The 27,973-nt window shown below is 41.0% G+C and overlaps 1 protein-coding gene across 8 annotated transcripts in view; it reads right to left on the bottom strand.

Moving 5' to 3' along the window:
• Nucleotides 1-27,973, bottom strand: part of ptprub (protein tyrosine phosphatase receptor type Ub) — a 516,837-nt gene that overhangs the window by 104,203 nt on the left and 384,661 nt on the right. For all 8 annotated transcript variants that reach the window (XM_062991362.1, XM_062991366.1, XM_062991365.1 and 5 more), the window contains exons 13-14: nucleotides 23,825-23,861; nucleotides 4,248-4,386 (exon numbers count right to left, since the gene is read on the bottom strand). In XM_062991362.1, coding sequence (XP_062847432.1) covers nucleotides 4,248-4,386; nucleotides 23,825-23,861 — 176 coding nt within the window. The remainder of the gene's footprint in view (nucleotides 1-4,247; nucleotides 4,387-23,824; nucleotides 23,862-27,973) is intronic.

Raw genomic sequence — 27,973 nt, forward strand, 5'->3', positions numbered from 1 at the left:
GTTTAAAATCAGACACACTGCTAGATTTTCAAGCATGAACTGCTGGTTTTAAGCCTTGAAGCAGCATCTTTATTGGATTAATGTCAAAAGTTTGACTTACCTACTCTATAAAAGAAACTAAAAACTGACAAAGCAATAGGAATCGAATTGAGCTGCAATGATGATGTTCTAAAACCATGGGGGAATGGAATAAAAAACAGTAGAAGCTTTTAGCATGTGGTGGTAGCAACCTGCCATATGCTGTGCAAATAGTGGAGGCGTTAGATAATAAATAAAGCTGCTTAAGTTTACAATTTGCCTTAAACACAAATACAATGTAAATTATTATTATTATCATTACTATTATTAATTTGCTCTGTAGAACTTCTTTAATTTCTTCTTTAACTATTACATTTTATTGTATGTATTTATTTATTTATTTAGCAATTTTGGTGCTCCTTAAGTATACCAACTTTTATTTTGTTTCAGTACTAACTTTATTAATTGGCTTCTGGCCACCTCAATTATAGACAAAGGCGCAGAGCTTAAGGGTTCTAGGTCATAGAAACTTGTGGTGATCAGGGATGTTGGGTTGCTGTCGTTCTGCCTCTCTTGTCTGATCACTCAGGTCTGATGACGTTTGGGGGAGGTGGGCGCTGATGTCCTGTGAAAGCCTTCATGACTTTGTTACCTGCTCGCTCTCCCTTTTATTTATGATGTAATAATTAGGGGTGCAGCTACTCTCTGCAAAACTGTCATTTTATTCTGTTGTTTTACCCCAAGGTGGTTCTGACGGAAACCTGTTTACCCACACGAGGTTGAAGCCTGCAAGTCGAGACTGCTGTGCCAACAATGCTGCTCCTGCTAGATGTGATGGAAACCTGCCATGCTTGCACCAAAAATGTCAAGAACTCACTATGGACTTTATCACTGACTGGACTAAATAATAGAGAACTCCTAGGGTTGGTTTCCCAGACAGGGATTAGGGCTAGTACAGGACTACATTTTGCTTTAAATGGAGAATCTCCATTCAAAATGCTGTGTAGTCTAGGACTAGGCTTAATCCCTGCCTGTGAAACCAACCCCTATTGTTTACATTATTATTATTTGCTAGTTATAAAGTTTAGTTCAATTTAAGTTTATGTTTGTATGATTTGTGTAAAACCTATTTATTCAAATTATCCTCCAGGCCACCCAAGGAGGATGAGGGTCCGTGTTGAGTCTGATTACTCTCAAGGTTTCTTCCTGTATTTTTAAGGGGGTTTTTCCCTGCCACTGTCGCCCTCGGCTTGCTCAACAGGGGTTTTTTGGTCTGTCAGTCCTGGATTCTGTAAAGTTGCTTTGTGACAATGTCCATTGCAAAAAGCGCTATACACTTATAATTACATTTGACTTGACTATTAATTATTTAGAAATGTTACTACTTTACAAAACCTCAGGAACTACATGCCTGCCTTAAGTATACCATGTATAGCACAACAATATAGTGTAGCTCAGAACTTCAGACCCGGAGTCCTACTGAGCTGATATTTAATTTCCCCTTGCTTTAGCACACCAGATTCAGTTCAACTGCTCATCATTAAACGCTTCATGAGATGAATCCGCTATGCTGGGGCTGACAAACACACAGATATGAAGACCTTTAGAGAACAATGCTAATTATCTCCAAAAGCACACCTTTTCCCACCAAACTTAATTCTGGGTAAGGCCAGTGTCAGCCAAGGCCTAATTAAGCGAGTAATTGAGTTGCGCCTCTCCTTAATTAAATATTTCACACCTAGATAATCTCAGAAATATGAAAGCCCTGTGTGGCAGCTCCGCTTCCTATTGGGAAGATAAAGGAAACAAAAACATAAAACGCTTCTCAGTAATAACTACGGCTAGGCAAGATGGCTGCCACTCATGCCCAGTGTAGATTTAGCCTTGTGGGTAAACAAATTAGTGCTACGCTCCATGAGATGGAATATAAACATAACAAAGGTTGCAGAAAACAGAGGTCACATCAGCAGATGCTCACACTTTTCTAAATGGTTTAAACACTTTTTAAATGTAATTGAAGTCAGTTTCCTTTATAGGTAACAGAACGTTTTGTAAACCAGCTTCCAGATTTCCCTTTTTTTTGTGCATTTTCTCCCCATTTTCCTCCTGATTTAGCACACTCAATTTGTCTTCTGCTGCTGAGGGATACCAGATTGCATCCGAGGAGAGCACGTCGCTGTACATGTCTCTTCCAACACGTGCACAGCCCTCCTCTTCTCGCCCCTGCATTCTGCACAGGCGTCTCTTCCGCCAATCAGGGTCCTTACACAGTGTATGAAGATCCCACCCCACACATAAGCTGCGTCCGAAATCGCATACTTCCATACTCAATAGTACACGAAAGCAGTACACGAGAGCGGTTACTATGTCCGAATACATAGTATACATAAAAAGGTACGCGAGAATACCCGGATGACCTACTTCTTGGGCAGCCATGTTTGAGTATGCAAACGATGCACACTTTTGGTCCGCTAATGTATCCCATAATTCAACTGGAGCTGTGGAGGCGTTTGAAGCGGAAGAAGAAACAAGAAAGATGGCGGAAAACGGAGTCCTCTGTTTACAAGTGTAAGTAAGATAAACAAAATAAAAATGTTATTATTGCGTACAACCCTAAATAACGTTATGATTAGCACAAAAACACGATAAATATCCACAATTTTGCCGAGTGGGGCTTGTAATGAGCGCACGGTCTGTAACTATGGTGATATTACGTCATCACATCATCACGTCATCACTTGACGTTGGTAAGATGGGGGACGTAGGGGTGTTGCGTGCATACTGCAAACTTCTGTACTGAAAGCGCGTACTTCCTAACCGGCCAAGCAGTGCGTACTTCCTCGAATCTAGTACGTACTCTGTAAGTATGCGATTTCGGACGCAGCTCTAGTCTGGCCCCCATCCCCACAGATACGGTGACCAATCAGTATCTGCTTCAGGCACTGCCAATTGTGCCTGCCAGATGGCGCCCAGCCAACTGGTGGCAACGCTGAGTTTCAAACAGAGGAGTTCAGAATCTTGGCGTTGGTGTGCTAATATCCAAATGCGCCAGCTGGGCGCCCCCCAGATTAACTTTTGGTTTATTTAGTTTGGCTTGATCACATGTACAGTGATTCCTTGTAACTTGACGTCCCCTAAGCGTGAATGCACCTTTACTGAACGGAATACGGTATTTCAAGATTAAGCATCTCCACAATTACGAAGCATAAGAAAACAATAAAGGTAAAGTGCAGGTTTTATTGTATTTTTATATTGATTTTTAAGTTTTTTTATTGTATTTCAATGTTTTTATATTATATGTGTTATCTTCAGTGTTTAAGTGTCAAAACAACCCCATTATTTTACATTAGTCTAAAATATATGTAGTTCCATGGGACCATATACTTATAGTATACTTATACTATAAGCACACATTAACATGTTTCCCATACATCCTTATGGGGAAAAATTACCTTGAAACTCAACGCCTTTAAAACTCGATGCCACTCCCAGAACTAACTGATGTTGAGTTTCAAGGTACCACTGTACTTTAAAGCTAATTTTGTTTGCTTAGTCTTTTAAGCCAGTGGTCCCCAACCACCGGGCCGCAGACGAATACCGGTCCGTGGGTCATTTATTACCGGGCAGCACAGAAAGAATAAATAATTAGAGATTGCTATATCAGCAATGACAACACTACTTTTTTAATGGGTGTTATAGTGTCTTGTTGCAGCAAAAAAAAAGCTTATTTGTGAGTAGTATAGTTATTCTATTTTAAATCCTCCCACCCCTGCCGGTCTGTAAAATTATATCTTATATGAAACAAAAAAAGTTGTGGACCGCTGTTTTAAGCGCTTGCGGGCCACATACAATGACGTGGCAGGTCGGATTTGGCCTACGGGTCTTGAGTTTGTGTCCTATGGGGATTCATTTCAAATGCTAAATAAGAAACATGAGGTGACAAAGTGTACATAGCAACATATAGTCTACATTCAGTAATTGTATACCCAAAAAATGAATCTAGATGGTTAGTGTAGCTTATAAAATAAAAACTATCTAAACTATCTAACTATCTAAAAATTTTACTTTACCTAAGGAAGATGAAATGAATAAGCAGGTTTTTATGCTGATTGCACATTGCATGCACACACTGTTATATGTCCAAAACATCATGTTTCATGATCATTTTTAGCTAAGCACAACATGCCATGTTCTAGATTTAAGTAACAGAAGATGAATATACGCCTCACCCTTTCTTAATAATAATGATGATGGCCCCCAGCAAGAGAATTAGAACCACCAGTCCTCCTGCACACACTCCCAGAATCAGGCCCATGTCCTCCGAGTGCTGGGTCACCTCCAAAGCTCTCCGGTGGTCCTTACAGGCCGCTGCAGAACACACATCAAACAGAATTGAGTAGAACGCCTTTATTTGTCATATACACTGATCAGCCATAACATTAAAACCACCTCCTTGTTTCTACACTCACTGTCCATTTTATCAGCTCCATTTACCATATAGGAGCACTTTGTAGTTCTACAATTACTGACTGTAGTCCATCTGTTTGTCTGCATGCTTTGTTAGCCCCCTTTCATGCTGTTCTTCAATGGTCAAGACCCCCACAGGATCACCACAGAGTAGGTATTATTTGGGTGGTGGATCATTCTCAGCACTGCAGTGACAAGGACATGGTGGTGGTGTGTTAGTGTGTGTTGTGCTGGTATGAGTAGATCAGACACAGCAGCACTGCTAAAATTTTAAAATACCCTGTCCACTCACTGTCCACTCTATTAGACACTTCTGCCTAGTTGGTCCACCTTGTAGATGTAAAGTCAGAGACGATCGCTCATCTATTGCTGCTGTTTGAGTTGGTCATCTTCTAGACCTTCATCAGTGGTCACAGGACGCTGCCCACGGATGCTGTTGGCTGGATATTTTTGGTTGGTGGACTATTCTCAGTCCAGCAGTGACAGTGAGGTGGCTAAAAACTCCATCAGCGCTGCTGTGTCTGATCCACTCATACCAGCACAACACACACTAACACACCACCACCATGTCAGTATCACTGCAGCTCTGAGAATGATCCACCACCTAAATAACACCTACTCTGTGGTGGTCCTGTGGGAGTCCTGACCATTGAAGAACAGCATACAAGTCAGATGCAAAGCATGCAGAGAAATAGATGGACTACAGTCTACAGGACTACAGTCAGTAATTGTAGAACTACAAAGTGCTTCTATATGGTGAGTGGAGCTGATAAAATGGACAGTGAGTGTACAAACAAGGAGGTGGTTTTAATGTTATGGCTGATCGGTGTACGTATACACATGTACAGTACAATTTGGAAGCTGGGGTCAAAATGCAGGGTCAGCCATCGTACTGCAAGCCTGGAGCAGACAGGGTTAAGGATCTCGCTCAAGGGTCCAACAGTGACTGCAAGGCAGAGCTGGAATTTAAACCCACAATCTTCTGATTGATAGCTAAAAGCTCTACCCACTAGGCTACCACTATCCCTATTTATGTGTTCTCCACATACAAAGCTTACGCACATTGAACGCCCACCAAAACAAAATCCTGTGAATTAGAAATAGGGTCTAAAATGCTAAAACTGAAACACGAGGAGCAAAGGAGATAAAAAACAGGTTATTTTTGCTTTTTCAGCCTCTCATTGTGCAGATTTTTCATTCCTGACCCCGCACAGCAGGAGAACATCTCCTCCAGCTACACCCAAATGAGTATTTATCCCTTGTGCCTGTCTGATCTGACAGCAATCCAGCTGGGGTCATTTCCCATCACCACTCTCACTGGGGATTATTTTTTCCAAGCTCTCGTTCCCACATGCCAAAGATGCAGTGCTGATCAAAGTGTAAGCAAAGGTCGTGTGTCCACATGCAGTGAGACTAAAGCGTATTACCCTGACTGCACTTCAGATGCCCTCTGTTAGGTCTATGCAGAGCTGAGTGCGCCACTTTTGGTACTTTTTCCTGACCAGTGTTATGAATTAAGGTCAGAAATAGTGTGAAAAATACACCGATCAGCCATAACATTAAAACCACCTCCTTGTTTCTACACTCACTGTCCATTTTATCAGCTCCACTTACTATAAAGAAGGACTTTGTAGTTCTACAGTACAATTACTGACTGTATTCCATTTATTTCTCTACATACCTCTTTAACCTGCTTTCACCCTGTTCTTCAATGGTCAGGGCCCCCACAGGACCACCACAGAGCAGGTATCATTTAGGTGGCGGATCATTCTCAGCACTGCAGTGACACTGACATGGTGGTGGTGTGTTAGTGTGTGTTGTGCTGGTATGAGTGGATCAGACACACAGCAGCCACTCACTGTCCACTCTGTTAGACACTCCTACCTAGTTGGTCCACCTTGTAAATGTAAAGTCAGAGAAGATCGCTCATCTATTGCTGCTGTTTGAGTTAGTCATATTATAGACCTTCATCAGTGGTCACAGGACGCTGCCCACGGGGCGCTGTTGGCTGAATATTTTTGGTTGGTGGACTATTCTCAGTCCAGCAGTGACAGTGAGGTTTTTAAAAACTCCATCAGCGCTGCTGTGTGTGATCCACTCATACCAGCACAACACACACTGACACACCACCACCATGTCAGTGTCACTGCATATGGTAAGTGGAGCTGATAAAATGGACAGTGAGTGTAGAAACAAGGAGGTGATTATAATGTTATGGCTGATCGGTGGCAGTACAAGGAATAAAAGGTCACAGTGAAGTCTTGGTATTGTAAAATAAGCCCTAATTCGCAGGCCATAACATCTGGTGTATATAAATCAAGCATTTCTATTATACAGCTTGAAAATGACTTTATTATTACTTGTTATTTGAGTTGCTTTATTGCTTTATAGATCAAACATAGAAAATATACACCATTACATTATTAAGGCAAAACATCAAGACCACCTAATATAGAAAGAAATTCTGTAGTACTTGGTAGCAGATTATTACTAGCAGGTCATTTATCTGAAGTACGTTGCTAGGTGTAACGTCATAGTGTATCCTTATGCCATCTTTTGTTTGGGTATACAATGCACACATGCCAGACTGTCCATATGATCTTGGAGATTCATCAGACCAGTTGACCTACTCTAACTGATCCTATGTCCACCTGACTGCATGTTTTTGGACTGTTTGTTTGTTTATTAGGATTTTAACGTCATGTTTTACACTTTGGTTACATTCATGACAGAAACGGTAGTTACTCATTACACAAGATTCATCAGTTCACAAGGTTATATCAAACACAGTCTTTGGACTGTGGGAGGAAACCGGAGCTCCCGGAGGAGACCCACGCAGACACGGGGAAAACAGGCAAACTCCGCACGGAAAGGACCTGGACCGGGGACAGGGGATCGAACACAGGACATTCTTGCTATGAGGCGACAGTGCTACCCACTTAGCCAGTGTATCCAAACACCACATCCTTATGCACTTGATTAAAGTCTTATTTGAAATCCACATGGAATTTAAACAAAAATTATTTCCTTTTATTACTTTTACTTTACTAGGGGGGCGGCACGGTGGCTAAGTGGGTATCACTGTCGGCTTACCTGGGTTTGATCCCCAGGTGGGGCGGTCCGGGCCCTTTCTGTTTGGAGTTTGCATGTTCTCCCCGTGTCTGCGTGGGTTTACTCTGGGAGCTCCGGTTTCCTTCCACAGTCCAAATACATGCAAGTGAGGTGAATTGGAGATACAAAATTGTCCATGACTGTGTTCGATATAACCTTGTGGAATGAGTAACTACCGTTCCTGTCATGAATGTAACCAAAGTGTAAAACATGACGTTAAAATTCTAATAAACAAAACAATAAACAAACTTTACTGAGGGAAAATAAATTCCTCTTTTTTTGTAGCATAACCTCTTGGTTTAAATATATGACATTAATTAAGTCATTTCCAACAAAAAGTTTGTTATTCCTTACATTTATTAAACACTTTCAGTAATTTATCATGCCAAGATATAAGGATTTCAGGACTACAAGATAATTACATCAGACACTGGAAACTAAGATCCATAAACATTGTGATTCTGTTAAATACAAATAAAAAGCTGCAATCAATTTACACAACTCGAGAGACCTAGATTTCGAACTAGTATGAGAATAACGTGTAATTGTACAAAACAACTAAAATGTCATTGGATTAAAAGAAAATGTGTGTTTATAAATCCAATCATAAAGCAAACAATACATCAGACAACATAATTTTACTCCACGCAGATAACTGCTTGGGTAAATGCGAGCAGGTGGCCTTTCATATTCTTCACAATCCAAACTGATAACTTCAAACAGATTACCCAATTTACTCCGATTTTCCCCTGGAAGGTAAACAGAGTATAAAGGCAATGTAATTTCAGGACTACTTTAGTCTTCATGAGCCTGCTGAAAGCTTTACAATGCTAACAGCTGGTTAGTTCACTAACGCCCTGTGCCATACGCCTGCTTTGTCATGAGGCTAGTGATCTAGTTTCTGTGTCAGCTGTTAGCATTGTCTCAAGGCTCTGGTGGCCTGATATCAGGGACTGAGAAAGTCAGCTAGGGCCTGGAGAAAGAGGCCTGTTTTAGAGCACCACACAGGGTCTGAGCTAAAAACACCTTTTTGTTGAAGCCTTTTTAAGGATTTCTTCATTTTTCAATGACAGCAAACACTCAGAGAGTGCTCACAGTGAGAAAACAAGTATTTAACACCTGAAATTGCTAACAAGTAATCCCCATGATTTTTTAAAATAGTCTGTCTAACAAGCTGTTTATCTCCTCAAAGTTGATGTGTTAGAAGCAGGACAAATGGGCAAGCGTAAGGTTTTGAGCAAGTTTGACAAGGGCCAAATTGTGATGGCTAGACGACTGGGTAAGAGCATCTCCAAAACTGCAGCTCTTGTGGGGTGTTCCCGGTCTGCAGTGGTCAGTATTGATCAAACGTGGTCCAAGAAAAGAACGGTAGTAAACCAGCGACAGGGTCATGGGAGGCCAAGACTCATTGATGCACATGGGAAGCGAAAGCTGTGTCCGTGTGGTCCGATCCAACAGACGAGCTACTGTAGTTCAAATTGCTGAAGAAGTTAATGCTGGTTCTGATAGAAAGGTGTCAGAATACACAGTGCAACACAGTTTGTTGCGTATGGGGCTGCATAGCAGCAGACCAGTCAGGGTGCCCATGTTGACCCCTGTCCACCATCAAAAGCGTCAACAATGGGCACGTAAGCATCTGAACTGGACCACGGAGCAATGGAAGAAGGTGGCCTGGTCTGATGAATCACGTTTTCTTTTACATCACGTGGATGGTCAGGTGCGTGATGCTTTGGGTAATGTTCTGCTGGGAAACCTTGGGTTCTGTCATCCATGTGGATGTTACTTTAACACGTACCACCTACCTAAGCATTGTTGCAGACCATGTACACCCTTCCATGGAAACGGTATTCCCTGATGGCTGTGGCCTCTTTCAGCAGGATAATGCGCCCTGCCACAAAGCAAAAATGCTTCAGGAATGGTTTGAGGAGCACAACAATGAGTTTGAGGTGTTGACTTGGCCTCCAAATTTTCCAGTTCTCAGTCCAATCAAGCATCTGTGGGATGTGCTGGAAAAACAAGTCCGATCCATGGAGGCCCCACCTCACAACTTACAGGAGTTCAAGGATCTGCTGCAAACATCTTGGTGCCAGATACCACAGCACACCTTCAGGGGTCTAGTGGAGTCTATGTCTTGACGGGTCAGGGCTGTTTTGGCAGCAAAAGAGGAACCAACACAATATTAGGAAGGTGGTCATTCATAATGTTATGCCTGATCGGTTACGCCTACATACATACGTATATGTTACGCATACATATATATACATTCAGTGATTCATCCCGAGCCTCCAGTGTTGTTTGCCATATACTTTAATTATTAGTTGTGTTAAAAAGATGTTCTTGTATTTGGCTGCATTCATCCGTCTGTCAGTTCTTACCAATCTCCCTGTCTCTGCCACTGAGAAGCACCCACATAGCATGATGCCCCCTCCACCATGTTTCACAGTAGGCATAATAATAGCCAGGTGATGTACAGTGCCTGTTTTTGTCAAACACGATGCTTTCTGTTCTACCCAAAGTGTGTCTCATCATATCTTTTGTATCTGACACAATTTAATCACGGAGACCCACAGACAGATTCTTAGACCTCATGGCTTTGTTTTTGTACTGACAATACAGTGTAAATGAGCAGCACTTATAGTCACAGGTATGTGCATTTCCAGACAATATCCAATCATCTCAAATTGCAAGAGGTGTGGACTCCAGTTCAATTCTAGCTATACAAACAAGGACACAGGACATACCCTACCATAATTTGAAGTGCCAAAGAAAGAGTGTCTGAATACTTGGGGTGAGTGTGAGATTTTAGTTTTTGATTTTTAATAAATTTTTTAAAGCATATATTTGTTAGTTTATTAAGATTTTAACGTAATGTTTTACACTTTGGTTACATTCATGACAGAAACGGTAGTTGCTCATTACACAAGATTCATCAGTTCACAAGTTTAATGTCAAACAAAGTCATGGACTGTGGGAGGAAACTGGAGCTCCAAGAGGAAACCCACGCAGACACAGGGAGAACATGCAAACTCCACACAGAAGGTAAAGGCATATATTTACTTTGTTATTTTGGGTGATTAAATGTAGACCAGTGGGTAAAATAGCACTTTTATTCATTTAAAATTAAATACATAACATTATAAAGTGTGCAAAATGTCTAATGGTCTGGATATTTTTTAATCCAATGTAACAAAGTGGCAACTGTCAGGTAGGTAGGTAGGTAGGTAGGTAGGTAGGTAGGTAGGTAGGTAGGTAGGTAGGTAGGTAGGTAGGTAGGTAGGTAGGTAGGTAGGTAGGTAGGTAGGTAGGTAGGTAGGTAGGTTAGATGGATGAATGGATGGATGGATGGATGGATGGAGGTAAGTAGGTAGGTAGATAGATTAGATAGGAAGATGGATGGATGGATGGATGGAGGTAAGTAGGTAGGTAGATAGATTAGATAGATGGATGGATGGAGGTAAGTAGGTAGGTAGGTAAGAAGGTAGGTAGATAGATTAGATAGATAGATGGATGGATGGAGGTAAGTAGGTAGGTAGGTAAGAAGGTAGGCAGATAGATTAGATAGATGGATGGATGGATGGAGGTAAGTAGGTAGGTAGGTAAGAAGGTAGGTAGATAGATTAGATAGATAAATGAATGGATGCATGGATGTAGGCGGGTGGGTGGATGGATGGATGGATGGGTGGATGGGTGGATGGATGGATGGATGGGTGGGTGGGTTTATGGATGGGTGGGTGGGTAGATAGATAGATAGATAGATAGATAGATAGATAGATAGATAGATAGATAGATAGATAGATAGATAGATAGACACGTTCCATCTTCAATGCTCTCACTGATGGAAGGAGGTTTTGGCTTAAAATCTCACGATACATGGCCCCGTTCATTCTTCCCTTAACACGGATCAGTCGTCCTGTCCCCTTTGCAGAAAAACAGCCCCAAAGCATGATGTTTCCACCCCCATGCTTCACAGTAGGTATGGTGTTCTTGGGAGGCAACTCAGCATTCTTCTTCCTCCAAACACGACGAGTTGAGTTTTTACCAAAAAGTTCCATTTTGGTTTCATCTGACCACATGATATTCTCCCAATCCTCTTCTGGATCATCCATATGCTCTCTGGCAAACTTCAGATGGGCCTGGACATGTACTGGCTTAAGCAGGGGGACACGCCTGGCACTGCAGGATTTGAGTCCCTCTCGGCGTAGTGTGTTACTGATGGTAGCCTTTGTTACTTTGGTCCCAGCTCTCTGCAGGTCATTCATCAGGTCCCTCCGTGTAGTTCTGGGATTTTTGCTCACCGTTCTCATGATTATTTTGACCCCACGGGATGAGATCTTGCGTGGGGCCCCAGATCGAGGGAGATTATCAATGGTCTTGTATGTCTTCCATTTTCTTACAATTGCTCCCACAGTTGATTTATTCACACCAACCTGCTTGCCTATTGTAGATTCACTCTTCCCAGCCTGGTGCAGGTCTACAATTTTCTTCCTGGTGTCCTTCGACAGCTCTTTGGTCTTGGCCATGGTTGAGTTTGGATTCTAACTGTTTGAGGCTGTGGACAGGTGTCTTTTATACAGATAACGAGGTCAAACAGGTGCCATTAATACAGGTAACGAGTGGAGGACAGAAGAGCTTCTTAAAGAAGAAGTTACAGGTCTGTGAGAGCCAGAAATCTTGCTTGTTTGTGGGTGACCAAATACTTATTTTCCACCATAATTTACAAATAAATTCTTTAAAAATCCTACAATGTGATTTCCTGGATTTTTTTTTCTTATTTTGTCTCTCATAGTTGAAGTGTACCTATGATGAAAATGACAGACCTCACTCATCTTTCTAAGTAGGAGAACTTGCACAATCAGTGGCTGACTAAATACTTTTTGGCCCCACTGTAGATATATAGATAGATCAGAACATATTTCCACTGTATGCCATTTAGCTGACTTTGGATCCAGAGATCCTAATGACCAGAGATACTTGATGACTTGACTAGCTACTGGTTAAACTGCTATTTGAGACACCTTCCATATACAGGGTTCAGTGTATAACTCTAGACCTATTTTGCCTCTGTCCCAACTTGTCCCAATCTGTGTTGCAGGCGTCTCTCTTTTTTTTAAATTGTTATTATTATTTTTATATTAATAATATGTATTATTATTATTAGTCTTTTCCTTTTTATTTAAGCATTTTTCCCGTTTGCTCCCTTTTTTAGCGTAGCCAATTGCTGGGAATGCCCCACGCTCCCTCCGACGCGTGTGCAGTCCGTCAACCTTTTTTTCTTTTTTCTTTTCTCTTTTTATCCCGATTTTTAGCTCTTCCAATTCTTAGCCAACTACGTTATGCTTCCTCTCTGCTGGTGCTGACCCCCACCCATGATTGAGAAGAGCAAACTGACACACGTCCCCTCCGACACGAGAGCAGTGCATCTTTTCACCTGCGTGAGGCGAGTTCATATGCGGATCAGCTTTGTGTACAAGGAGCCACACCCTGATCGCATTATTTCTCTACTCTGTGCAGACACCATCAATCAGCCAGCAGAGGTTGTAATTGCATTAGTTATAAGGTCCCTATCTGGCTCCTTACCTGGATGAACAACAGCCAAACATTGTTCATATAGCCACCAAGCCCAGCCGGATGGCAGAGCTGAGATTCCATATGATGTATTTGAAATCCCAGCTCTGGTGTGCTAGCGTATTTTACCACTGCACCACCTGAGCACCTCAACTGTTCTTAATCATCCATACTTCGGTGGATTCGCATGTCACGTGAGGCCAGATATCTTGCATAAAGAATCACACACCGATCTCCATGCTCTTCCACTTCTGTACAGGCACCTCGGGCTGCTAACCAGGGTCCTTACACAGCGTTTAAAGACCCCACCAACTTATTAGTTGGCAGATTGGTGGATAATTTTTTTTCTGCTGCAGGCACTGCCAATTGTGCCCACTAGGGGACACCCAGTCCCAACTTTTTTGGAAATGTTGCTTGCAAATATGAAACAAATTCACTAAAATACTGTATACAAATAGTACTAATTTCTGCCATCCAAATCCAAAGCATCACTTAATGTTATCTGCAAAGCCAATCAGATTTTCATTTCTCCTTCCACATTTTCTTCTTGAATATCAATTAAGTCCAACACAAGCATGAAATTTGTTTCAAGATTAATGCGAGCACATGCTGAGTGTACCAAAAATGGAAATTGCTACTTAGAGAAGAAATGAGTCTATTGTTGTGTGAAGACTGCCTAGGGACTGTTAATTAAATTGTCACCTGCATGTTGAAATAAAGGCCTTGACTGCTTGGTTGTGCAAGGCTGTGCAATTTTACAAAACTATGAGCACATTATGGGGGCGGCACGTTCACTCACACACACACAAATTTTTTTGTCCCTGGATTTAACTTAGCTAGATTTATATGACAGAGAAAACCAAATGGCCCACTGAGTGTATATTTTAACAACTATTAATTCTCACTCAAGGTAAAGAGAACTTTTTAACTGGTAGTCATTCACACCATGGTGTCTAAAGATCACCTTTTAGACATACTTCAGCTTACAATAAATGGTTAGTTCAAATAAACTTCACATTTGATTACCACACTGGATGCATACAGACATGGAACACTGTGAAAAAGTACTTTTGCATATTTACAGCTTAGATTTTTCAGATTTTTTAAAATGCTTTTATTATTAGTTTGGGTATGTGACAGGTAAGTGGTCCAAAACACACAAAGTACTGTAGTGAGGATGCCACAGAGCTCCAGGGTCCTAAAAACCAGAGTCTCTGTTCACTGTTTGTGTAGTATCACAGCCAGACTTTACAAGATTAAGGTCTAAAGAATGTGTCCAGTGATTTTTGACCCAAAGGTGGTTGGGGATAGAAAAGTGGCTGTGTCTCAAATTCAGATTACTACACTAAATAGTATGTTAAATAAGTGACCTTCGAATGGTTTAGTCACACGCTGTGTAGGACATAGGATGTCTGGTAATGGCAACCTGACTTAGTGGGTAGCATTGTTGCCTCTCTGTAAGAAGGTCCTGGGTTTGATTCCCAGATGGAGCAGTCTGGGTCCTTTCTGAGTGGAGTTCGTATGTTCTCCCAGTCATATACAGTATATTGTCCATTTTATCAGCTCCACTTACCATATAATAGCACTTTGTAGTTCTACAATTACTGACTGTAGTCCATCTGTTTCTCTACATGCTTTGTTAGCCCCCTTTCATGCTCTTCTTCAATGGTCAGGACTCTCCCAGGACCACTACAGAGCAGGTATTATTTGGGTGGTGGATCATTCTCAGCACTGCAGTGACACTGACATGGTGGTGGTGTGTTAGTGTGTGTTGTGCTGGTATGAGTGGATCAGACACAGCAGCGCTGATGGAGTTTTTAAACACCTCACTATCACTGCTAGACTGAGAATAGTCCACCAACCAAAAATATCCAGCCAACAGCACCCCATGGGCAGCGTCCTGTGACCACTGATGAAGGTCTAAAAGATGACCAACTCAAACAGCAGCAATAGATGAGCGATCGTCTCTGACTTTACATCTGCAAGGTGGACCAACTAGGTAGGAGTGTCTAATAGAGTGGACAGTGAGTGGACACGGTATTTAAAAACTCCAGCAGCGCTGCTGTGTCTGATCCACTCATACCAGCACAACACACACTAACACACCACCACCATGTCATTGTCACTGAAGAACCATCCACCACCTGCTCTGTGGTGGTCCTGACCATTGAAGAACAGGGTAAAAGGAGGCTAAAAAGGTATGTAGAGAAATAGATGGACTACTTCTATATAGTAAGTGGAGCTGATAAGATGGACAGTGAGTGTAGAAACAAGCAGGTGGTTTTAATTTTGAACAGCTGCTCTTTGTTTGCTCCCTGCATCCCCAAGAACGTCTCTCACCCCTTTATTTTTCACCTGCGTTGTTTTTACACACTTTCGCGGGGAAAAGCCTGGATTTGTGAGTTGAAGTGATGGCAACCATGTTTCCTGTACTCCCCTATTATTTCAAAATGACGATCACAAGTGATTCATGCGGTGTGCACTGTACAACATACAATTACTGTCTGGTTTACCGCCGATAGAGGGATGCTATGGGTACAATTCACTAGGTGAAATTGTCATAAACACACACACACACACATACACACACACACACACACACACACACACACACATTCATCCACACATTTACACATAGGCAATTTAGTAGCTCCAGTTAACCTGACTGCATGTCTTTTCAATGTAGGAGGAAACCAGAGCTCCCAGAGGAAACCCTCTTAGACACAGGGAGCTTACTGCTGTGAGGCACCAGTGCTACCTAACAAAAAATTCTTGTAAAACACAACACTGCACCTTGAAATGAAAAGCAAGCATGTGTGTATCAGTCTTTGGAACTACTTAATTAATCCCTAGGTTCCTTCTGTTGTACGTACTATCCTAAATTATTAGACTTTATCTATTCAGCAATATTGGGCAGCATGGTGGCTAGTAGGTAGCACTGTTGCCTCACAGCAAGAAGGTCCTGGATTCGATCCCCATGTTCTCCCCGTGTCTGCGTGGGTTTCCTCCGGGTGCTCCGGTTTCCTCCAACAGTCCAAAAACATGCAGCAAGGCTAATTGGAGACACTGAATTGTCCTATAGGTACCTAGCCACTAGGATGCATAAACCATTGGAGTGCCGGTCCCAAGCCTAAATAAATAGGGAGGGTTGTGTCATGAAGGGCATCCGGCGTAAAAAACGGTGTCAAATCAATAACGCGGATCACGATCCGCCGGCGACCCCTAACTGAAGCAGTCGAGGAAATAGATAGAGATCCATTCGGCTCTATTCTCACTCCTTCAACAACTTGGCTTGCTAATTATTGGGAAGCGACAATCAAGCGTTTCGTTCATAAATATAATAAGCTGTAATGAAGCATAGCCCATCTGTACTGCTATCTGACACAAATAAGACTCTGCTGAGGTGCCTGGCGTATGTGTGTGTACAGGTGTGTGTACAAGGGTGTTTGGGAAAGTGCATTCATTTGGCTCTTTGTGGGGGTCAGTGTGATGGGAAAACAGAACAATTTGGATCATCTGCAACATCTGACTAGTTCCTATAAAGAATAAATCTTTCTTAAAGTGCAGATTATATATAAGTGATATTAATACATTACCCTTTATTAATGTTACTTTCTGACCAGCGCTTCTCTGTTGTCTGAAAATTTTTGGTCAATGGAATGATTTCACCCCAGCTATGACAGCCAAAAACCTTAAACCTTTAACATTAATACCAGTACCTCATACCCTAGTACCATGTAACCGCCAACATTCAGGGTCTTTGGAACTACTTAATTAATCCCTAGGTTCCTTCTGTCTTATGTTCTATCCTAAATTGTTAGGCTTCATTCATTTGGAGCTATTCTCACTCCTTCAACGTCTTGTCTTGCTAATTCTCGGGAAGCATCAATCAAGCGCTTCGTTTGTAAATATAATAAGCTGTAATGAATCATAGCCCATCTGTACTGCTATCTGACACAAATAAGACTTTGTTGAGATGTCTGGTGTATGTGTGTGTACAGGTGTGTGCAGGTGTGTTTATAGGTGTATTTGGGAAAGTGCATTTATTTGGCTTATTGTGGGGGTCAGTGTGATGGGAAAACAGAACAATTTGGATCATCTGCAACGTATGACTAGTTCCTATGAATAATAAATGTATACTTATGTTGTTAGCACATATTGTTTGTATTAAATTAGTGGTATTAATACATTACCTTTTTTTATTAATTCATTTCACCCCAGCTATGATAAAGAGGTGGTCAAAAATCCTAAACCTTTAACATTAATACCAGTACCTCATACCCTAGTACCGTGTAACTGCCAACATTCAGGGTCTTTGGAACTACTTAATTAATCCCTGGATTCCTTCTGTCTTCCGTACTATCCTAAATTATTAGACTATCAATTTGGCACTATTCTCACTCCTTCAACAACTTGTCTTGCTAATTCTCGGGGTGCAACAATCAAGCATTTCGTTCATAAATACGTTAAGCTGTAATGAATCATAGCCCATCTGTACTGCTATCTGACACAAATAGGACAGGTCCAAAATGGCAGCTCTCAACTCCTGGATTCATGCTCTAAAAGCTCCTTTCCACCTTCATTACTCAGTCAAAGCAAAGAGCCCCCTTGTCCCCCCACCCGTCCAACCCCTTCAAAGTCAATTTAGCCGAGAGGCTCAGCTCAGGAGAGCTAAGAGCTATAAATACCAGCTCCACCAGCACTGATCTGTGACGGTGCTCGATAGGGGCCAGGAGAGGCCTTTGTTGTTATCTACAGTAGATGGCTGTTCATGCCTCCTGATTTGATTTTTTTCATGTTTGGTGACAGGCCATGGTAGTGTTATATTGAGAGTTACAGGTGTGTAAGATGAGAAGGACTCATGGTGCTGATCTCACTAGCCTTTTACCAGCCTTGATGACTACATGAGACCAGCCATTAGTTATACTCAGGCTTTGATACGAGCTGCTCTCTCACCAACAGTGACACAAACATACGATGAAAGACTGCTCTGTGCTTTTCAGCTGCTTTCTGTTGAGGTGCCTGGTGTGTTTATAGGTGTATTAGGGAAAGTGCATTTATTTGGCTCTTTGTGGGAGTCAGTGTGATGGAAAAACAGAATTTGAATCATCTGCAACATCTGACTAGTTCCATGAGTCATAAGTCTTTCTTAAAATGCAGATTTTATTTTATGTATGCAGATATTGCTTGTCAGGGCGGCACGGTGGCTAAGTGGGTAGCACTGTCACCTCACAGCAAAAAGGTCCTGGGTTTGATCCCCAGGTGGGGCGGTCCGGGTCCTTTCTGTGCAGAGTTCGCATGTTGTCCCTGTGTCTGCGTGGGTTTCCTCCGGGAGCTCCCGTTTCCTCCCACAGTCCAAAAACATGCAGCTAGATTAATTGGAGACACTGTATTGCCCTATAGGTGAATAGGGATGTGTGTATGTATGTGTGTCTGCTTTGCAATGGACTGGCGCCCCATCCAGAGTGTTACTGTGTGCCTTGCGCCCATTGAAAAGCTGGGATAAGCTCCAGCACCCCCCGCGCCGCGACCCTCATTGGATAATTGGTTAAGAATGTGAGTGAGTGAGATATTGCTTGTTTAAATTAGTGGCATTATTCCACCCAAGGAGGATGGAGGTCCCTGCTGAGTCTGGTTCCTCTCAAGGTCCCTTCCTGTAATTTTAAGAAAGTTTTTTCTTGTCACCGTTGCCCTTGGCTTGCTCAACAGGAGTTTTTGGTCTGTCAGTCTGGATTCTGTAAAGATACTGCCATACTGAACACTACACGAAAGCAGTATGCGAGAGCGGTTAGTGTGTCCGAATACATAGTATTATTTAAACAGGACGCAAAAAGTACCCGGATGACGTACTGAATGGGCAGCCTTTTTTGAGTGTGCAAACATAGCACACTGCGGTCAGATAATCTATCCCATAGTTCAACTGGAGCTGCAAAGGTGTTCGAAGTGGAAGAAGAAAAATGGCGAAAAGTGGAGAGTCGGCTGTTTACAAGTATAAGTAAGACAAAAATACCTAAAATTCTGGCGAGTGAGGCTTTAGCTGTGGCGATGTGACGTCATGCATCATGTGACATTGGTAAGATGTCTGAGGTTGCATGCATACTACACACTTGCGTACTGAAAGAGCTTACTGCTTTACCGGCCGAGCAGTCCACACTGGGTGTGTTCGAAAACCTAGGGAGCTGCCTTGCTGTCTTACTGTCTACATAGGCAGCTGCCTCAGTAGAGAGGATTCTAATAAGTCAATGACTTATAAGTCAGGTTATTCAAACGCACTACTTAGACATCGATTCCATCAGGTTTCGCGTTTAGCATTTAGCATCTTGCCATTAAAACCAATAAACTGAGGTAGCACAGCACGCTAACGTCAATATAACATCTTCCTTCATGTACCGATAACGGTTAAATTTCCTGACAAGCCCGAACTTGCAAATAAAAACACTTGGTACAAGTTTATACAAGTTAAAAATCAGTAATATTTTATATATATTTTATTTCTCCGCCCCGTCAGCCATGTTTATTTTTCTGTGAGAGAAGAGCACCCGACCCGCAATGAATGCTGGGATTGCCTTGATCACTAAGGCAGCGTCGGATGCTCACTTGTTCTTGAGCCAAAATAACATTGAAATATTAAGATGCCTCAGTAGTGAGGATATTAAGGCATCTAGGATTTCGAACAGCCTCCTTCTCGGGAGCGCGCACAGGATGACGTAAAACGCTGTCTATGTAGAGAGCTCACTAGCTTTTCGAACACACCCACTGCCTTGAATTTAGTACATACTGTTTAAGTATGCGATTTTGGACACAGCCCCTGTCTACTGTAAAAGCACTATATAAATAAATTTGACTTGTCTTCACTATTAATACATTACCCTTAATTAGTGTTACTTTCTGACCAGTGTTTCTCTGTTGTCTGAATATTTTTGGTGACTGGAATGATTTTACCTTAGCTATGACAGTAAGGTGAAGAAAAACCTTAAACATTTAACATTAATACCAGTACCTCATACCCTAGTATCATGTAACTGCCAACATTCAGGGTCTCTGTGGGTTGGGTGCAACCCTAGGACAAGGTATAAGTCAGTAATACACACTGGACAGGGACAACAATCAATCACAGGACACCACACACTTAAACATTCATTTACATGCTCCATGACTAGGACTTTCATATTTGAAAAGAATCCATGCAGACATCGGGAGAACATACACTATGGGACTGTTTGAAAACCTAGTGAGCTGCCTTGCTGCCTACTGCCTATCTAGGCAGCTAGATAGGGAGGATTTTAATAAGACATCAAACTTACAAGGCAGATTATTCAGACGCACTACTTAGACACTGCAGTTTTCGCTTACTAAGCTAACACAGTTAGCCTAAGGCCATTCAAACCAGTCGGCTAAGGTGGCACAACCCGCTAGCATGCCAGCTAACATCTCCCTCCATGTATCGAAAACAATTAGAATGTCACTGACAAGCCGAACTTGCAGATAAATGACATGAGTACGCCTTCAATTTTTACAAATCAATGAAACTTTATAAACCCCAATTCTTCGCATTCAACCCCCATATTTATATATATTTATAACTTTTTATGCCGCACTGAATGCTGGGATTGCCTTCACTGCTAAGGAAGCATCAGATGCTCCCTCATCATTTAGTCAGTTTATCGCTTCGAAATAAGGCACCTAAGTAGGCAGCATTTCATTTTAAGGTATCTAGGAATTTAGACATGATGACGTAAAATGCCATCTATGTAAACAGCTCACTAAGTTTTCAGAGACACACATATGGTCAGAAGTATTTGGACACCTGACCGTGAGCTCGTTGGACATCCAATTTTTAAACAAATGGTACTAAAATAGAGTGACCACTATGTGATCTTTTTAGCTATAACCACAGCCACTCCTCAGTATCTATGTGATGTGATGGTTAAGAAAGCCTCAATGTTCCAGTTCATTTCAAAGCAGTTCAGTAGGGCTAAGGTCAGGGCTTTGTGCAAGACACTTTAGTTTTTTTTTTCTATTGAGTTTTTCTTTTTATATGTCTTTATAGAGCATAGTCATGCCCGAAACAGAAAAGGGCCTTCTCTAAATGGTTGCTGTGAAGTTAAAATCATTTAATTTCCTTTATTTGATTGATTTATTACACCTGTTAGCAGCTGTTGTGGCTAAAACACATGAATTCAATAATTAAAAATGCTTTCCCAATACTTTTTTCCATTAAGTGTACTGTACTCCTCAGAGACCACTGACTAAAACAGCATGTAATTTAAATCAATCAAATTTTGCACTGTTATCAAAATGTAACTGATGTCACTCGTCCTTGTCGGATGAATTCATTTCTTTTTAAGGAATAAAGCACATCATTAATGACCCATCACTTAGCACCTCATTACAGTACAGACTGTTCCAGAATATTCAGCTTTCCTCTTCCCAGGAGCAATGATGCTATTTCATTTCATAGTTCAGCACAAACATACAGAAAAGTCTGCTTTGTTTTGGGATGGTATGGATTGCATTTATGGAGAGTTTTAATGTATCAATAATTCATTCATTATATTTCATTATAAACACTGATCAGCCATAACATTAAAACCACCTCCTTGTTTCTACACTCACTGTTCATTTTATCAGCTCCACTTACCATATAGAAGCACTTTGTAGTTCTACAATTACTGACTGTTGTCCATCTGTTTCTCTGCATGCTTTGTTAGCCCCCTTTCATGCTGTTCTTCAATGGTCAGGACCCCCACAGGACCACTACAGAGCAGGTATTATTTAGGTGGTGGATCATTCTCAGCACTGCAGTGACACTGACATGGTGGTGGTGTGTTAGTGTGTGTTGTGCTGGTATGAGTGGATCAGACACAGCAGCGCTGCTGGAGGTTTTAAATGCCGTGTCCACTCACTGTCCACTCTATAAAACACTCCTACCTAGTTGGTCCACCTTGTAGATGTAAAGTCAGAGACGATCGCTCATCTATTGCTGCTGTTTGAGTTGGTCCTCTTCTAGACCTTCATCAGTGGTCACAGGACGCTGCCCACGGGGTGCTGTTTGCTGGATATATTTGGTTGGTGGACTATTCTCAGTCCAGCAGTGACAGTGAGGCGTTTTTCAAAAACTCCATCAGCGCTGATGTGTCTTATCCACTCATAGGGACTACTCATAACTGATGCAATTACAACCTCTGCTGGCTGATTGGTGGTGTCTGCACAGAGTCGGCTCTCCGTACACAAAGTTGATATGAACGCGCCTTATGCAGGTGAAAAGATGTTGCACAAGTGTTGGAGGGGGAATGTGTCAGTTGGCTCTTCTCAACTGGGGCAGGGGTCAGCACCAGTAGAGAGGAAGCATAACGCAATTGGGTAAAAATTGGAGGCACTAAAGATCGGATGAAAAGGGAAAATGCATTACAAATGTGCTTTTAATTAAATAAGACACACTGTAAAGTCTTGTAGAAAGCCATCTTAGAATGGTGGAATGTATTAAAGACATGAAGTGAGAATAATTTTACATTATTATAAACTAGCTGTTGATATGTACATTTTGAAAGAGAGCAATAAATACTGTACAGAACAATCTAATCTAATATGAGATTTTTTCTCTTTGTGTGTTTTCATATATATTGGGTACTTTGTATTTGTGTGCATTGCACAATGCTATAAATTGCTAAGTAATAAAAAAGCATGACGATTGAAAGGAAATACATTAAGAGGAAAGACATTCTTTGGTGGGAAAAAAAAGATGAAAAAAGACTAAATTATGGATTATTAAAAGACTGAGTTATGAGTAGAAAATAGTTTTAATCTTGTCTGAAGAAAAGGATCACACAGACAGCCAACAGCGCCCCATGGGCAGCGTCCTGTGACCACTGATGAAGGTCTAAAAGATGACCAACTCAAACAGCAGCAACAGATGAGCGATCGTCTCTGACTTTACATCTACAAGGTGGACCAACTAGGTAGGAGTGTCTAATAGAGTGGACAGTGAGTGGACACGGTTTTTAAAAACTCCAGCAGCGCTGCTGTGTCTGATCCACTCATACCAGCACAACACACACTAACACACCACCACCATGTCATTGTCACTGCAGTGCTGAGAATGATCCACCACCTAAATAATGCCTACTCTGTAGTGGTCCTGGGGGGGTCCTGACCATTGAAGAACAGCATGAAAGGGGGCTAACAAAGCACGCAGAGAAACAGATGGACTACAGTCAGTAACTGTAGAACTACAAAGTGCTTCTATATGGTAAGTGGAGCTGATAAAATGGACAGTGAATGTAGAAACAAGGAGGTGGTTTTAATGTTATGGCTGATAAGTCTATATTCCCTTCAGTGACCTTGTAGGTCAGTAGAAGATTCCACCGTTAACCGAGATTTCTTAGCTAGAACATAGAAACTGGTCTAAATCAGCTAAAACTGGGTTTTGGAGGTGACACAATGCAGTTGATGCACTTTTTATCACATACACCATGTACACATCCAGTAACATTTTATTGTAGCAGTATTCTTGACATATCTACACATTCTGAGTAGTAATTGATTATGTATTAATACTTCTAGTGTAAATTAACATTTTTCTCTCACAGATCTTAAACATGGATATTTTTTAGTGCACTGGCCGGGAGATTTAAACGATTTAGGGAACTGTTCTGACACTCACCTTTACGGGCAATGCGAATGCAGTTTATTCTTGTTTCCTAAAAAAAAAGAGAAAGAAAAAGACAGAAGGTTTAGTGGCAGTGACTTACTTCATAATGGAGGAGTAAATAACTATATAGACACAAAAGCATTTACAGTCCTTCTGATTAGTAGGTTCATCTCAAGTTAATTACGGTTATCTCAAGCAGCTGCATAACTATACACAATCGAAACAATTCATCCTCATAGACAAAATATCCTAACAGCTCAGTGACTTTTGTTGTGGCTCTGTCAAGATGCCACTTTTCCATTACCTCAGTTCACTTTTTTCTCTTCTTCAACAGCCCAGGTCAATGACTAGCAGCAACAACATTTTAGTTTGTATATTTACTTATAACATGTATATGTGCCCTTTGCCATAATAACTCATTCCAACATCTTTGTTAATATGCTTAGCAGCTTGTAGAATTTACACCCCAGCCAAAAAAATATAACAATTAAGCTTCAATCTCTGCTGCGCTACTGACCGGCCTGGTACCCACACAGACACAACTGAAGAGGGTTGGTCGAACAGGTTCCTCACTGGCCGCTGCAACTGCAGTCTCTGTTTATGACTGCTGACTGCTCTGTGTGAAACACCCATTCTGGCAGGTGTAAAGCACTCAGCAAATTGTGTCCAGATGGGGAAGTGGTGTATTACACTAGCCTAGTACCAGTTCAAATCTCAGCTGTGCTGGGCATCTACACAGACATGACTGGCTATGTCTAAGGAATGGTGTGCTCGAAGATCTGCAATGGATTGGCACCTTTCCTATACGGTTTTCCTTATTTGCGCCCAGTGTTTCACGATGGAACCAAACCTGCCACGACCCTGACCAGGATAAAAAAATTGATGAAAATAAAATTAAATAAAGTATCTATGTAAAATGTTACACAAAAATAGTTTATATAAAAATAATTAATTAATTAATTATTATTATTATTATTATTATTATTATTAGGCTCATAAATACAAAAGTGTTTACATTTAAATGTCTTATATTTATTAATATATTTATATTTATTATTATTATTATTATTATTATTATTATTATTATTATTATTATGCTCATAAATACAAGTGTTTACATTTAAATTTATTATATGTATTATTATTATTTTATTATTATTATTATTATTATTACTGTTATTATTATTATTATTATTGCTATTAATAATAGTAGTAGTAGTAGTATTAGGCTCTAAATACAAGTGTTTACATTTAAATTTCTTCTTCTTATTATTATTATTATTATTATTAGGCTCATGAATACAAAAGTGTTTTCATTTAAATTTCTTATATTTATTATTACATTTATTATTATTATTATTATTGTATTTATTATTATTATTATTATTATTATTATTATTACAAATACAAAAGTGGTTGATTTGTTTTTTTTATTTTTCAGTTTTATTCATTTATTTATTTATATTTGTAAATAAATCAAACTTCAAATAAAGAGAGAACTAGCAAATGGATATGAAAAAGAATTAATTTGTCTAAAATCTAGGCCGATGACACTGGGGTGCTTTGAAAAGGTCCTTCGTCAAATAGCACTAATGAGATCCAAGCTCGTAATCTAATTCCGGCCTGGCACCTCGACAGGGAGATGCATTATCAAATTAAGATTTACAGATGCTAATTCAGGCATTACAAGACAATTATGCAAATCTCCTGAGGCGTAAAAGAGTGAGAGGCTCCTTCTTAAACTGTGGTTTAACTGCCTTTTCTTTAACCGAAAATCCATTTCAAGCTTGCTCAATCTTAACCTCTTTTTAAACACTAGAATTTCACACAGAGTGTGAAAGAGTCACGGAGACTCAGTGGGTAGCGCTGTCGCTTTATAGAAAGAAAGTTCTGGGTTTGATTTTCCTGGGTGGAGCAGTTCAGGTCGTTTATGTGTGGAGTGAATGTTCTACCGTGTCCGTTAGCGCTTTTCCACCAAAAGAACCCTGGTTCTTGATTCGGTTCTGTTCAGGTTTCTTCGAACCTTGGTGTTTTGTAGAGAACCGACCCACATTTGCACCAGTTTTTGGGAACCAAGCATGCATCATTAACAGTGGGCGTTACACAATGAAAGTAAAGAGTAGTGATGTGATAGCGGAGCGTGTAGATTACCTGCATTTGTGCTGTTGTTATAGGTGTTCGTTTTTATGCAAAAAGCATCACTCAACTACTGGTGATAAGAAGACGTAGACGTGTTTGTAGCAGTTGTTTTCTTTAGTTCACTGACGTGAGAAGCATTTTGCGCTTCACTCTCACCGTGACCCTCGGCGCAAATAGCCGATTTGCTCAGCGCTCGGCTTGAGCGATAAAACATCACTAAAGTTCCACGACACGAACATCCATTTGTGTGAAATAACCATCAAATCCACTCTAAAAGCTCCACATGTATCTGTGTTTAACTGGATTTACTTCTCGTGTGGTGGTTTTGCAGCTCGGGGTTCTGAATCGGCTTCTCGGTAGAGTCGAAAAGCTTCACGTAAAAAAAGCGTCACATGGCTTAATGTACTAAAAGTACCACACAGAAACAATAAATTTTGCTCCGTTATTACTGGTTATAAGTGCTCTGCATTACCGAAATTCATCATCGTTGTTTTAGTACAACAAACCTCGTTAAGCTTTCTTTTTCACGTTAAGCGTTGTTTGTACTGTCCAGGTAACTTTTACCACGTCATATCACACAGTTCATCTCTTTGAAAATATCAGAGAATATCAGCGTCAAACTGGCTAAAATTTTAATTAGGTGAACTGTAAAAAAATTAAAGTGCAGCGCAAACGCAGTTTATCAGCTTCTCATGTGAAAGCACCCAAACCTCTACACTGTGACGCCCACAGATGACGTCTTCTCACGGTTCGCGCTGAAAAACCAAGTATTCTGTGGTGCTAGATTAGAACGCTAGTTTTCTGTCTGGAACCTCTTTATTTCTGTGGAAACACGCGGAACCGGTTCAAAATCAAGTTCGAGAACCGGAAAGGAGCCGGATCCACGTCGGTGAAAAAGGGGTATGTGTGAGTTTCCTCTGGGTGCTCTGGTTTCCTCCCACAGTCTAAAGACATGCAATCAGGTTAAATGGAGATAGTGACGTGTGTGTGTGAGTGTGTGTGTGTGTGTGTGTTGACGAGAACCCTATAGAAGCATTGCTAACGTTAGCAGTAAGCTACGTGTCACATGCAAATATTTTGACTGTCAACTTTTGATGCTGCATTAGTGCTGATACCCTCACATTTGCCTTCTAAATTGTATTAAATGCTTAAATACAGAAGGGGCTGATCAGATTCCTACAGAGGACAAATCTGAAGCAGGTAGTTTTGAACTGGGCTCAGTTACACACTGTCGAACGCTGGCAAGTGAAACCAGGCCTAAATGGTTCTTAAACCTCAAGTACTGCACTGTGCTGGTACAGAACTTAAACAAGGGTCTAGCATGCATGACATTATGCAAACGAGACAGTACTTGACAGCTGTTTAGTCAGCATTTTTTATTAGAATACCTATAGCCATAAATATATGTAGTTTATTACTGATATTTATAATAAAGAATGCCATATCCAACACCATACTTTTTAATGTTAATAATATGGGTGAGTATTAATTAGCCAACACTGCCTCTGCAGTTTTATTACAATATTAACCCAATAACATCACCATACACACATACACCGATCAGACATAACATTATGACCACCTTCCTAATATTGTGTTGGTCCCCCTTTTGCTGCCCAAACAGCCCTGACAAGTCAAGGCATTAACTTCTTCAGCAATTTGAGATACAGATACAGTTTCTCGTCTGTTGGATCGGACCACAAGGGCCAGCCTTCGCTGCCTACGTGCATCGATGAGCCTTGGCCACCCATGACCCTGACACCGGTTGGACCACTTTTGATAGATACTGACCACTGCAAACCGGGAACACCCAACAAGAGCTGCAGTTTTGGAGATGCTCTGACCCGGTCATCTAGCCATCACAATTTGGCCCTCGTCAAACTCGCTCAAATTCTTACGCTTGCCCATTTTTTCTGCTTCTAACACATCAACTTTGAGGATAAAATGTTCACTTGCTGCCTAATATATCCCACCCACTAACAGGTGCCGTGATCAAGAGATAATCAGTGTTATTCACTTGCC

Source organism: Trichomycterus rosablanca, chromosome 3 (assembly GCF_030014385.1).
Source record: "Trichomycterus rosablanca isolate fTriRos1 chromosome 3, fTriRos1.hap1, whole genome shotgun sequence".
Lineage (NCBI taxonomy): Eukaryota > Metazoa > Chordata > Actinopteri > Siluriformes > Trichomycteridae > Trichomycterus > Trichomycterus rosablanca.